Below are 13,372 nucleotides of genomic sequence, written 5' to 3' on the forward strand. Positions count from 1 at the left end.
ACTGAGAAGGGAGAGCACTGTTAGCAACAGACTTACCTGAGGAAAGTCTTTTTCTAATCAAATACCGCACAGGAAAGTGTAGGCTGCTGGACTAGGTGAATATTTTCAATTGTCTGCAGGCACCTTCACTGAGTTGCCATTGCAGTGCTGAGTAGGATAGGAACCTGAGGAACTACACTTGGCATACTGTCTTTACATTTTTTTTCACAAAACAAAGGAAAAGTCTTACCTCTCGTGTAACTCTTCCACTGTTGTCAAAATCATATAATGTAAAGGTCCATTCTTGTCGGTTGTCCTCTTCCACGGAAACATCACACTGAAGTTCCTAAACATGTCAATTAAAGTAGTCAGTTTAATGTATCTATGATAGAAAGGGCAACTGCTACGTCATTGACTCTTTGAAGAAACAGTAAATCCTTGGATAACTTAAAGATGATCTTTTTTTCTGGGAAAAAATGAAAAGTCAGCAGCTACAAATACTGTAGCTGCTAACCTTTAATAATCATGCACTTATCAGTCCAGGGATCCAGCCCTGTCCTCACCCAGGCCGGTTCTTCACCAGTCTTCAGGTACGCCATCTTGGAAGGGGAAAGCCTGCTGTGACTTTCCACTACACAAGCAGAACTTTCTCAATGCACCTGCAGCCTCCTGGGACCTGAGGTTGCGGGAGGGGGTTGAACTTCCGCTCAGATCGCCTAGGCACGCTATGTCATCCTATACCCATACAGGAAGGCATAGTGTGCCTTTTGATAAAAATGAACGTACAGTTTAAGTACCTTATATGCGTCAGGAAATTGTGTTTTAAGCTGAGAAGCTCATGGAAAAACATTAAGGCCCCTTGCACGATACTCCTGTTTAAGCATCTACTTATTCAGACTTTCTTTTTGCATGTATTTGCGTGCTTTTTCGCACATATGCGTTTGCACAATATTTATGTGAATTCACGTACGCGCACAAAAACTTATTCGGCATTTTTGTTCTGCGCAATAAGTAAATTGACTCGCGCCCATGCACTCATGAGGCATAAATTACTGACCAAAAATGAAGATTTTTCTTTTACTGAAGAATGAATGGCTCTTGTTTACACTCCTTAATGGGCTGTATTTTAGCTCAGTAAAAAAAAAAAAAAAAAGAAGCTGTACTGAGCTTTTTCAAGCTGCAGTCTGCAAGAGGCCTAAGCATAATCACAGAAACCTCTGTCCTATATTTTCCTGCAAGCATTTTTTCCTTTAATACAACATCGTATAACCAATGGCCTGTTAACTCCTTCCTTATATTGTTCTCAGTCATAAAGTGCAAGTAAAAAGCTGCTTAAAATACATCAAGTTGAACCAGCAAAGTAAACTGCTGAAAATAGCCCAGGTTGTGTGCAGCCCAGTTACCTGCTAGATTTGCTGACTGAAATCCATTCCCTCTGGCAGTTCTAAAGAGTCTGTGTCCCCTACTGAGTTCAAAGCCTCCTGACTGTAATAAGCCAGCCTGAGATATTGCAAACGGTACCAGTCTCACATTACATGGTACTCACTACTAGGCTAGTTTTCTAGGAGAAGCTAAAACAGGGGCAAAAGAAGGAGGTCTGGATCAGAGATAAAAAGTATCTTAAAGAAGCAAGGGAACACCACAAGTAATAACACAACACATGTGCTACAATCAATTCTATCTTCTGTAGCAGTAACATTGCTATATATTCACATCCTTTTCTACAAATGCATATTTCTGAGTCCAATGCACCCTTTAAGATGTAAAAGAGCTTAACATCATATAAATAATATTATCAGTGGTTGTTAATGTTTTAAAAACGTTTCTGTGTATACATTTCTAGTTATACATGGACGTGTGAGGGGGAAGCCATATTTGTTTATTAAAATATACAGCTTAGGCTTCCTGCTTTGCAGTGATACCCAATTAATTGAAAACAATACACTCCCTGTGTGGCTGATATGTTATCTCAATAAATAGAGTAATTGCAAATTTGTAAATGTAGAAGTCATATAAAATGGACTTTGAGGTAAACCTTGCAATATCATCTCAGAATATGCACTTTCTAAATATACGCTATACTTTCCGTTAAAGTGTAACCTTTTCACAAAAAAATTAAAAAGTGAACTAACCCACATGTACATGTTTGGGGCGTCAGTAACAATTAATGGCACAAGTGCAACGCGCATTTTTTTGTGGTTCCGTGAACATGTAGAATTGCACTTTTTTTGTGCATGTTCACGGAACACAAAATTGTGAATGGAGCATTAACTGGCCTTTAATGCTCAGGAGGTGACACGGATTCTGTAATATTTGAGCTCTGTGGGAGTGTGCTCTTAGCATACAACCTCAGGCAACAGGACGCATATGTGCAGGGGCTGGGTGTTAAAGCCTACCCTTTCTGCCACCGCATATATCGTGCATTCATAAAATTTTCAGACCCCCTTCACATTTTGAAATTTTGTTAGGTTGCTTCCTGATAAGACAGTTGTTTAAGTTAATTTTTTTCTCATTAATCTACACTTAGTATCCTATAATGACAAAGTGAAAACAAATTTTTAGAAATCTGCAAATGTATGAAAAAGGAAAAACTGAAATATCATATTGACAAGAGTATTCAGACCATTATCGTAAGAACACTTGAAATTTAGCTCAGGTACCTCTTCTTTCTCGATCGTTGCGGAGATGTTTCTATACCTTAATTGGAGTCTATCAGTGAAAAATTCAATTGATTGGACATGATTTGGAAAGGCACACACCTCTCTATAAAACGCCTTATAGCCGACAATGCATTCCATTCATGCATCAACCATGTATCAGAGCAAAAGCCATGAAGTAAATAAACTGCCTACAGAGCTCAGAGACAGGATTAATGCAAAGCGCAAATCTGGGGAAGGCTACAAAAAATTTCTGGTGCACTGAAGGTTCCCAAGAGCACAGTGGCCTCCATAATTCTCAAATGGAAGTTGTTTGGCACAACCAGGATTCTTCCGAGAGCTGATCAGCCAGCCAAACTGAGCAATGGGGGGAGAAAGGCCTTAGCAAAAGAGGTGACCAAGAATGTGATGGTCACTCTGACTGAGCTCCAGAGATCTTGTGTGGAAAAGTGACAAAGTTTCAGAAGTACAACCATCACTGCAGCCCTCCACCGTTCTGGGCTTTATGGCAGAGTGACTAAAGGGAAGCCTCTCCTCAGTGCAAAAACACATGAAAGCCTGCTTGGAGTTTGCAAAAAAGCACCTGAAGGACTCTCAGACTGCGAGAAACAAGATTCTCTGGTCTGATGAAACCAAGATTGAACTGTTTAGCCTCAATTCTAAACGTTATGTCATGCCAAAACCAGGAGTGGCTTAGGGACAACTCTGTGAATATCCCAGAGTGGCCCAGCCAGAGCCTTGACTTGAACCTATTGAACATCTCTGGAGAGACCTGGAAATTAATGTCTACCGACGATCCCCATCCAACCTGACAGAGCTTGAGAAATTTGAATAAAATCCCTCAAACCAGGTGTGCAAAGCTTGTCACGTCATACCCCAAAAGAAATGAGGCTGTAATTGCTGCCAAAGGTGCTTCAACAGAGTACTGAGTACAGGATCTGAATACTTAAAGTACATGTGATATTTCATTTTTTTTCTTTTTAATAAAGTCACAGACATTTTTAAAATCCTGTGTTCACTTTGTCAATATGGGGTACTGAGTGTAAATTAATGAAAAAAAATGAATTAAAAACTGTAGTATCAAGCTGCAACATAATAAAGTTGCAAAAAATGAAGGGGGTCTGAATACTTTATGAATGCACTGTAAGAGATCAGCAAGGTCAAGCTTCTCAGTGCTGCTGTCTGAATGGGCCCATAGCCTGATTTTGGGCTGGGTATGGATGCACATAAAACTATATATGTTTAATATGTACTGTATGCAGCATTTTTGACACCCATGTCAATCTGCCCTAATATGCACTAGCTATATGACCAGTATCAGAAAACTTAATCTTGCTTACAGACTGTGGTGCTAGAGAATACATTTCCTGCACTGACCATGTATTTATGTACAAGATAGCCCAGGGTCACCAGATGTTGAATTACATGTTGTTACATGTGGCATCTCTACAGTTATCTTTTAACCACCTGACATCCGGCCTTAGCCGAATGACGGCTACAGCGCGGATCTCAATTACCAGGAGGCCATTATATGACGGCCTCCCCTTTCCTCACTCCCCATGCGCACTCACGAGCGCACATCGGGGAAATTCTGTGTTGCCTGTGTCCCTTGGACACAGGCATCACAGATCGCTGTAAATGGCCAATCACAGCAGCCATTAACAGCGCGATCGCCATGGCCAATGAGCGATGATCTCAAATGTAAACATTTGAGATCATATCTCATTGCCAGCTCTCTCTCCTCACACAGAGACAGCGTGTGAGGAGAGAGAGAAACTGTCAGCGATCTGTGAGTGTTACAAAAACGTTTTTACAGTACCCCATCAGTACAGTGCACCAACAGTACAGTGCCCACCTGTGCCAATCGGTGCCCACCTGTGCCAATCGGTGCCCACCTGTGCCAATCGGTGCCCACCTGTCTGCCCAACGGTGATCAGTGTCCATCTGCACAATCAGTGCCCACCTGTGCCACCTCATCAGTGCCCACCTGTGCCACCTCATCAGTGCCCACCTGTGCCAATCAGTACCCACCTGTGCCAATCAGTGCCCATCTGTGCAATCAATCAGTGCACATCTGTGCAATCAATCAGTGCACATCTGTGCCGCCTTATTAGTACCCATTTGTGCCACCTCATCTGTGCCGCCCCATCTGTGCCACCTCATCAGTGCCCAGCTGTGCCACCTCATCAGTGCCCACCTGTGCCACCTCATCAGTGCACATCTGCACATCTGTTCCAACTCATCAGTGCACATCTGTTCCACCTCATCAGTGCCCCTCTGTGCCACCTCAGTGCCCATCTGTGCTCATCAGTGCCGCCTCATCAGTGCCCATCAGTGCAGGCTTAGCAACCATGTCCAAAAGATGCTTTTCCTCCGAGGAGGCGTACCAAATATTGTCCCAGGCCGACGAGAGCAACGGGGAGCTCTCTTTTTCGGATTCCCTTTCCGAATCCGATTCTGAGTCGGACATAAATTATGAGCCAGTCCTCAGTAGTGGAACACTGAGTGACTCAGAGGAGGAAGATATTCGGCCCACCAAACGAAGGCGTTCTGGTGAGGAGGCAGTGGCATCTACCAGCACCGCAGTGCCATCCACCAGCACCGCAGTGCCATCCACCAGCACCGCAGTGCCATCCACCAGCACCGCAGTGCTTTGGCAAGAAAGGCCAAGGACCCATGCCAGTCTTCCCTATGCCCTGCAGAACCCCTTGTGGCTTCCTCCTAATTCAGGAGAAGCCAACATTCCCCCTTTCACTGCCCAGCCAGGAGTCCAGGTGAACACGGAGAATTTTTCCCCAATACATTTTTTTAATTTAATTTTTACCGAAGACATCATATCAAATATTGTGGCCCAGTGCAACCTTTATGCACAGCAATTTATTTTGAATAATCCAACGTCCTACTATGCCCGTCCCTATGAGTGGAGAGACCTAATGGTGGAGGAGTTGAAGGTTTTTTTAGGGCTCACATTTAATATGGGACTCTAAAAAAAAAACAAAACTTTGATGTCCTATTGGTCAACCCACCCCCTCCACCACATGCCAGTATTCTCCAAGGTAATGCCCAGAAACAGATACCTCATGATAATGAGGTTTCTTCATTTCAATGACAATACCCAGTGCCCTCCCCGAAATGACCCAAACTATGACAGGCTTTTCAACCGGAAGGGCTTTCCTCAAAGTCTGGTCAATAAGAAATTGAGAAAAGGAGAAACAGCAAGTCTACGAAACAACGAGATTTTGGCAGTGAAGTGGAGGGACAAAAGAGATGTCTACATGTGGTCTTCAATCCACAATGATACCTTCATGGAAATCCCCACTTTCCCGATAAAATCCCTCCCAAACCAATAGGCCAACGACGGCAAAAAAAATGTAAGGTGTGTACCAGAGCAGGATTCAGAAGAGACACATCTTTTTTATTGTGCACAATGTCCTTCTGAACCAGGCCTCTTCGTAGGTGAATGTTTTCGCCGTTACCATACTTCAATAAATTATTAGTGAAGTATGGTAAACGTAAGCCTCCGTTCCTGCAATTTACCCTCACACCCCGTATGCCACTGCCTCCTCTGTAACTGACCCTGGCTTGTTATTTGACCACGCTTCTGCCTAACGATTCTGTACATACCTCTGCCTGATCTGGAACTGACCTTGGACTGTTTGACCATATTTGCCTGCCTCTTGGACTGATCTTGTACCCTGCTACTGGACTAGTGGGATTCAACACAGGGGGTCTCACATATGTGAGGGGCTCCAGAATTGTTTTTCTGGATGGAGAAAACAATTTTTTTTGTTTTCTCAATCCTAGATTAGGGTCTGGAGACTCGGAGGCTTCAAAGAGATTTGGGTGGGAGAAGCCTCTACCCCTGTCCCCATTCTGTCCTGAACGAGGCCCTACTTCTGCCTGTAGGACTTACTGCCGTCATGCCCCTGCCTGTCGCACTGACCGCACCACATGGACCTGCCTACTAACAGGACCAATATTTTTGGCACTGCTGAAAATATCTCTGCCTGCACTGACCCTGGACTTTATATGGACAGTAACCCTGCCTGCTGCCTGGACAATTGTGTTCATCGCTGCTGAGCAAGTCCCTGCCTGCTGCCTGGACCAGTGCTATCCTCCTGTGTACAACTGCGCTACTACAACCACAGGTAATATTTTGTTTACGCTTTGCTCAGCATAATGTGTTTTGGGGTGTAATTCTTGGTATGTGCATGCTATGTGTCCCTGGAACACCTGACGGTGTTCCTTGCATGTTGTATCTCTGTATGTGCCAGGCTGTGTAGAAGTCTCACACATGTGGTATCGCCATAATCAGGAGTAGCAGCAGAATGTATTTTGGGGTGTCATTTTTGCTATCCAAATGCTATGTGTTGGAAATATCTTATAAACGGACAACTTTGTGTAAAAAAAAAATGAGTTTTCATTTTTTCCCCACATTTTTCAAAAACTTCTGGAAAAAATGAACCGACTCATTATGCCTCATAGATTATACGTTGGGGTGTTAGCTTTCCAAAAAAGGGGTCATTTTGTGGGTGTTTCCATTGTCCTGGTGCTCCAGGGGCTTCAAAATGTAATAGGTGGTTGAGAAATGTGATGTGTAATTTATGCTCCTAGAACACCTGATGGTGCACCCTGCATGTTGGGCCTCTGTATGTGGCCAGGCAGTGAAAAAGTCACACACATGTGGTATCGTAATACTCAGGAGGAGTAGCAGAATGTATTTTGGGGTGTCATTTGTGGTATACACATGCCATGTGAAAGAAATAAGCTATTACAATGACAATTTTGTGGGGGAAAAAAAAAATCTAAATTTTGCAAAGAATTGTGGGAAAAAAATACAACTTCAAATAACTCACCATGCCTCTAACTAAATACATTGAAATGTCTACTTTCCAAAAAGGGGTTATTTGGGGGGCATTTGTACTTTCCTGGCTTGTTAGGGTCTCAGGAAATGAGATAGGCCACCAGTACATCAGATTTGATAATTTTTATATGATTTGCACCATAGCTTGTAGACTCTAAAACTTTCACACAGACCAAATAATTTCCACAAATTTTTGGTTATTTTTACCAAATATATGTAGCAGTATAAATTGTGGCCAAAATTTATGAAGAAAAATTACTAATTTGCAAAATTTTATCACAGAAATGAAGAAAAATTTTTTTTTTTTTTTCTAAATTTTCGGTCTTTTTTCATTTATAGCGCAAAAAATAAAAAACCCAGAGGTGATCAAATACCACCAAAATAAAGCTCTATTTGTATGAAAAAAAGGACAAAAAAATCATTTTGGTACAGTGTTGCATGACTGAGTAATTGTCATTCAAAGCGTGAGAGCACTGAAAGCTGAAAATTGGTCTGGATAGGAGGGGGGTTTAAGTGCCCAGTAAGCAAGTGGTTAAAATGACCATAAAAGTTGTATTTATTGTCCAAAACAATATTCCATACACACTGATTCTTAAGAAATTGTTTTTTTTACTATATTTTTCTGATTTCTTGTAATGTCCTCCTGAGCCCCCAAACCTTTCTTTTCCTCTTCACTTCTGTTTGGAATGAGCAGGGCATGTTAATTGCCGTCATGTGCACTACTCTATACACACTGGGGTTGAAAAAAAATCTGCTGCAGGTCTGCAAAGAGACCAATCAGCTTCCCGTTTTTTGTTTTATTGCAAAGCTTAACTGAATAAGCTGAAGTTAGAAGTGGATTGGCTACTACGCACATCTGCACCAGATTTTGCCCTCTCCAGTTTCAGTAAATCAACCCCACTATCCCACAGTCCGTCTTGGGAGCAAAAGAGGGTGGCTACGTTCCTACATACAATTGGACCATGGAAAACGAACGCAGCCACCTTTTAACAGGAAATTGGATAACAGCAACAAAAAAGGAATTTGGATATTTGGAGGAAACAGAGAACAATAGAAGGAACTTTGAGTTAAGAATATAAACTTCAATATATATATTTTTTCTATTTAAACCACAGCTTAGTGCAACCTAAATGTTATTGTGTTTGATTAAATTAATAATGTTTGTTAACACAAGTGAGATCCTTAGATTGTAAAGTCTTGTTTTTTTGTTTTGTTTTTTAAATAACAAACATGTTATACTTACCTCTTATGTGCAGTTGGTTTTGCACAGAGCAGCCTTGATCCTCCTCTTCTTGGGTCCCTCTTTGCTGCTCCTGGCCCCTCCCACATATCAAGTGCCCCCACATTCAGCAGCCTGCTATGGGGGCACCCGAACCGAGTCACAGCTCCGTGTGTCCATTCAAACACGAAGCCCGGCCCCGCCCCACCCCTCTCCCCTGATTGGCCAACTGACTTTGATTGACAGCCGCAAGAGCCAATGGCGCCGTTTCTGTGTCTCAGCCAATCAGGAGGAGTGTTCTGGATGGTTTAGACATTCGGGGACATCACTGGAGAGAGATGGTGCTCAAGTAAATATAAGGGGGCTAAGGGAGGCTGTTACACACAAAAGGTTTTTTATTCTAATGCATAGAATGCATTAAGATAAAAACCTCCTGCCTTTACAACTACTTTAACTATGGCCATACTATAAAGTATGGCCACGGTTAGTTAAGGAAATAAAACTGAAAAAACCTACAAATAAAAAAGACAATAGAAACAAAAGGAAACAATGAAGAAAAGCATACCTCAAATTTCAGCTGTTTCTTTGCACATCCATCCGTATCCCTTTCTCCTGTTTTTTTCTCTTCACAGGTGAAAAGTCCCTCACTCTTCTCAGCAGGGAGAGCAACTAGAACATAAAGAAATCATGTGAAACAGAATTAATATACATCATCTAGTACCCTGATCTTTATTATGTCTTCCCAGAACATCACAAGCATTGCTTTTAATGTCATTTCTTTTATTTGTTAGTTGTGGTCGTTATATTGAATATAAGGAAATTTGTTAGGCAACAAACACGTGTTCTTGGTTTCTGATGGAAGTATCCATGCTCTGACTTGCACTGTAGTCCTGGGGAAGTCAAGCCAAACCTATTCAAGACTAACTCCAGGTTTTGTGTCTCTTTACAGCTAATCTCTACGTCTGAGTGTTTTATGGACCAAACTGGTCAAAACAAACTATTTACTTCACTAACAGATGAAGCAGCTGTGAGTGCTATATAAAATGTATGAAGCCTCTGTATTTTCAGTATAAGGGCTGTGTTCCGGCAGCAGGACAGAGACTTTCCATCCCACTCCCAGGACAAAACTGAGTCGGGCTGAGCAACGCTTAGCACAAACAAGGTCCATAAAGACATGGATGAGTGAGTTTGGGGTGGAAGAAGTTGACTGGCTGCACAGAGTCTTGACCTCAACCCGATAGAACACCTTTGGGATAAATTAGAGCGGAGACTGCTAACCAGGCCTTCTTATCCAACATCAGTGCCTGACCTCACAAATTTGCTTCTGGAAGAAAACATTCCCATAGACACACTCCTAAACCTTGTGAACAGAGTTGAAGCTATTATAGCTGCAAAGGGTGGCCCAACTCAATATTGACCCCACGGGCTAAGACTGGGATGCCATTAAAGTTCACGTGCGTGTAAAGGCAGGTGTCCCAATGCTTTCTGTGAAAATAACCCAAATCAGTGTATATTATTTAGTCTGTAGGAAAGTCCACAAGCTATGGTATATATCTGAAAATTGATCAATCCTGATGTACTGTCTATCATTTCTTGAGGCCTTTTTTGAAAAAATAAGAAATGTATAATATATATATATATATATATATATATATATATATATATATATATATATATATATATATATATATATATATATATATACACACACACACACATACAATATCTCACAAAAAGGAGTTTTGTTGAGTTATTTTGAGGGGACAGCAAATTTACACTGTTGTACAAGCTGTACACTCACTACTTTACATTGTAACAAAGTGTCATTATATTCACAAAAAATTGAGGGGGTGTACTCACTTTTGTGAGATACTGTGTGTATATATATATTTTACATGCTGTCACCAGTACAGTAAAGCATCATCATATAACTGGTGCAGCGGTGTGATCAGGGACAGTGAATGGTGACAGTATGAAAAAAAAACATAACTTTTTTTTACATTTTATTTATTTATTATTATATATTTTTTCTCTTTTTTTGATGATTTTTTTAACACACTTTAACCAGAGCAATATAATGTTACCATAGTAACATTGTACTACTCTGGGGACGTGATCATTTTTTTTTTTTTTACACATTATGTTTGCTTATAGCAGTGAATTTCCTTGCTATAAGTAAGCATTTTACAGAAAGAAAATTGATTCATTCAGTTTGTTTTGTTGTGATTAGCTGTGGTTGGGCACAGCTGATCATATAGAACTGATGGGCTGAAATTGGCCCAGTCTGTACCATGTGATCGCTGTGACCAATCACAGCTAGCAACACAATTATACACAATAAACGATTTGAAAAGGAAGCCATTATTTACAATTGTTATGTGACCTGCTGTGATTGGTTACAGCAGTCACATGGTACCTGCAGCAGGTTGGAAGGATGTCATATGATGTCTGCCCAGATCGTCAAGAGTCCCGCCTAGCCTATAGTCAATTGACTGAAACATGGAGATCAGCCTTAAATAAGTTTGTTCAGACTAATCTGGCCCAAACAAACTATTTCCTTTACTAATAGGTGTGCTGATGGGATAAACTATATGTAGCATCAGCAGTTCTAGCAGTGGTACTGAGACATCCTGCCCCATTCCCAGAACAAAATTGAGCCAGGCTGAGTGCTACTCAAAGGAATCCTTATATTTTATCATTGAATACAAGGCTTCCTTTGAAAGGCTGAAGTGAAAAAAGTGTAACGTCATCTGCCCACCTCCCCACCTCAGCCAATCAGAGAAAGGCTTGTATTTATTCATAAAAATACAAGGCTTGTTGTGAATGGCTGAGCAGCACTCAGCTCGATTTGATTTTGTCCAGGGAACAGGACAGGAAGTTGCCACATTTCTTAGAAATATATAGTTTGTTTGGGTAAGCTTGGCCCAAGCAAACTATTTAAAGCAACACAAAACCAATTTTTTTTTTTTTTTTTTAGCAATTAGGCCTCTTCTGGATGCCTTTTACTCCTAACAAAAAGAAGCTTAAAAATTACTGCATGCGCATTAAGGCACATCAAGTGTTCAGTGGCCAGTGGATTCCATTGGCCAGAATATTAATTTATTCTGTCCACTTGAATGAACGCTCAAGCACTAAACGCATCTAAAGTTTAGGCACGTCAAGTGTTTTTTCTGCCTAAAAGCTCCTCTCCTGAATACACTGGTGATTATTTTATCAGCCTGTAAAAACCTATGTATGAACGGACACACAGGCCAACAGAGAGATGCTTTTACAGGCTGAAAAAAAAAGGCCAAACGCCTGTTAAAGAATTGGTTTTAAGCCCTGTGTGCACGAGACGTAAACATATTTGTAGCACACCTGGATGTTTTTTTATTCAGCTGAAGTTTCACTTTAAGACTTTGCACTTTAAAAGGCAAATCCCTTAGAAAGAACATTCTAAAAGGTTTGCTTTAAAATATTTGAGTAGATACACTGTTAAGCTTGCGGGGTGCTATTATGCCCAAGGAAGTTATTATCTAATTGTTTGCCTGGTAGAGATACTGGCACACATCCAGCACTAAAGAGGTTAACACCCCTGTTCAGACCATCTTAACCAGCACTTTGAAGTTCTTTTTTCTCAAGGCTCAAAATACCTTGTTGGACAGAGATCAGACGGGTATTAAACAGAATCGCTAATTAATTAGGCAAAGTTACATTTTTAAACAGTGTTTGTTGTGTTAGCCAAACACCCATATGGAAAATCTTACCCCCTCTATTCCTCCCTGAAAACATCAAAGCACTTTCTCCTTCACCAACTATAAAAAGATGTGGGATCTTATCAGCTTTAGACTGGATTCTATGTACAAATAGCAGCAAGATTCGCTTTTGATCAGTGAGGATGTGAAAATTTTAGAGAAATAGTGGAATCTACCATAGCTGCATATTTTATTGTAAGTGACTTCCTAGCTTGAAACAAAAACATCTAATATTTCAGGAGGGAACACCTGGATATCTTCTTTAAATCTATATTTTTATTTCATTGTACTATTGTAGTAAAGGTTTGATGCATTTCATTTTTTGACATGCAGATGTGTAACTAGTACAGAGGTGCACAATAACTATGTGCTGGGACCACAGCTGTGACCCCACCATCTGGTTTCAAATCCCTGGAGGAGGATATAACAAGTTGGTTGTTGATACCAGCATTTTTACAGAACTGAAATATTCACACAACACATTCAGTTCAACCAGTAGAACAGTGAAGATGCACTTCCAAATATAATAGCTGATGCACAATGATAAAGGTCAACAAGCTTCATATTCATGAGAACCTATTTCTGACACATAGATAACTGACCTTAGATAAACTCAGCTGCTGGGACACTAATCATTCAGCATGTTCTACTTGTTATACCCCTTTTGGTTTGCCAGCTCAGCAATTTAGAATTAATCATATGTAAATATAATAGTATAAAGGCAGATAAAGAATATGATCTGAGAATAGAATAGACAAGACAATGAATCATTTTTCTGAAGAGACTTTTCTAAAGTGGTCAATGACCACATTTGACTGTGATATCACTGACTACTCTAGGGCAGACTCTCTCAACCAAGATTCCACTAGAGCAGCCATTCTCAACTGGAGTCCCTCTAGAGCAGCCATTTTCAACAGAA

At 40.8% G+C, this 13,372-nt stretch overlaps 1 protein-coding gene across 1 annotated transcript in view; it reads right to left on the minus strand.

Moving 5' to 3' along the window:
* NKD1 (NKD inhibitor of WNT signaling pathway 1) overlaps positions 1-13,372 on the minus strand; it is a 143,180-nt gene that overhangs the window by 29,430 nt on the left and 100,378 nt on the right. Inside the window, exons 5-6 of the mRNA XM_073604988.1 lie at positions 9,285-9,388; positions 230-325 (exon numbers count right to left, since the gene is read on the minus strand). Coding sequence (XP_073461089.1) covers positions 230-325; positions 9,285-9,388 — 200 coding nt within the window. The remainder of the gene's footprint in view (positions 1-229; positions 326-9,284; positions 9,389-13,372) is intronic.

Source organism: Aquarana catesbeiana, linkage group LG11, assembly GCF_042186555.1.
Source record: "Aquarana catesbeiana isolate 2022-GZ linkage group LG11, ASM4218655v1, whole genome shotgun sequence".
Lineage (NCBI taxonomy): Eukaryota > Metazoa > Chordata > Amphibia > Anura > Ranidae > Aquarana > Aquarana catesbeiana.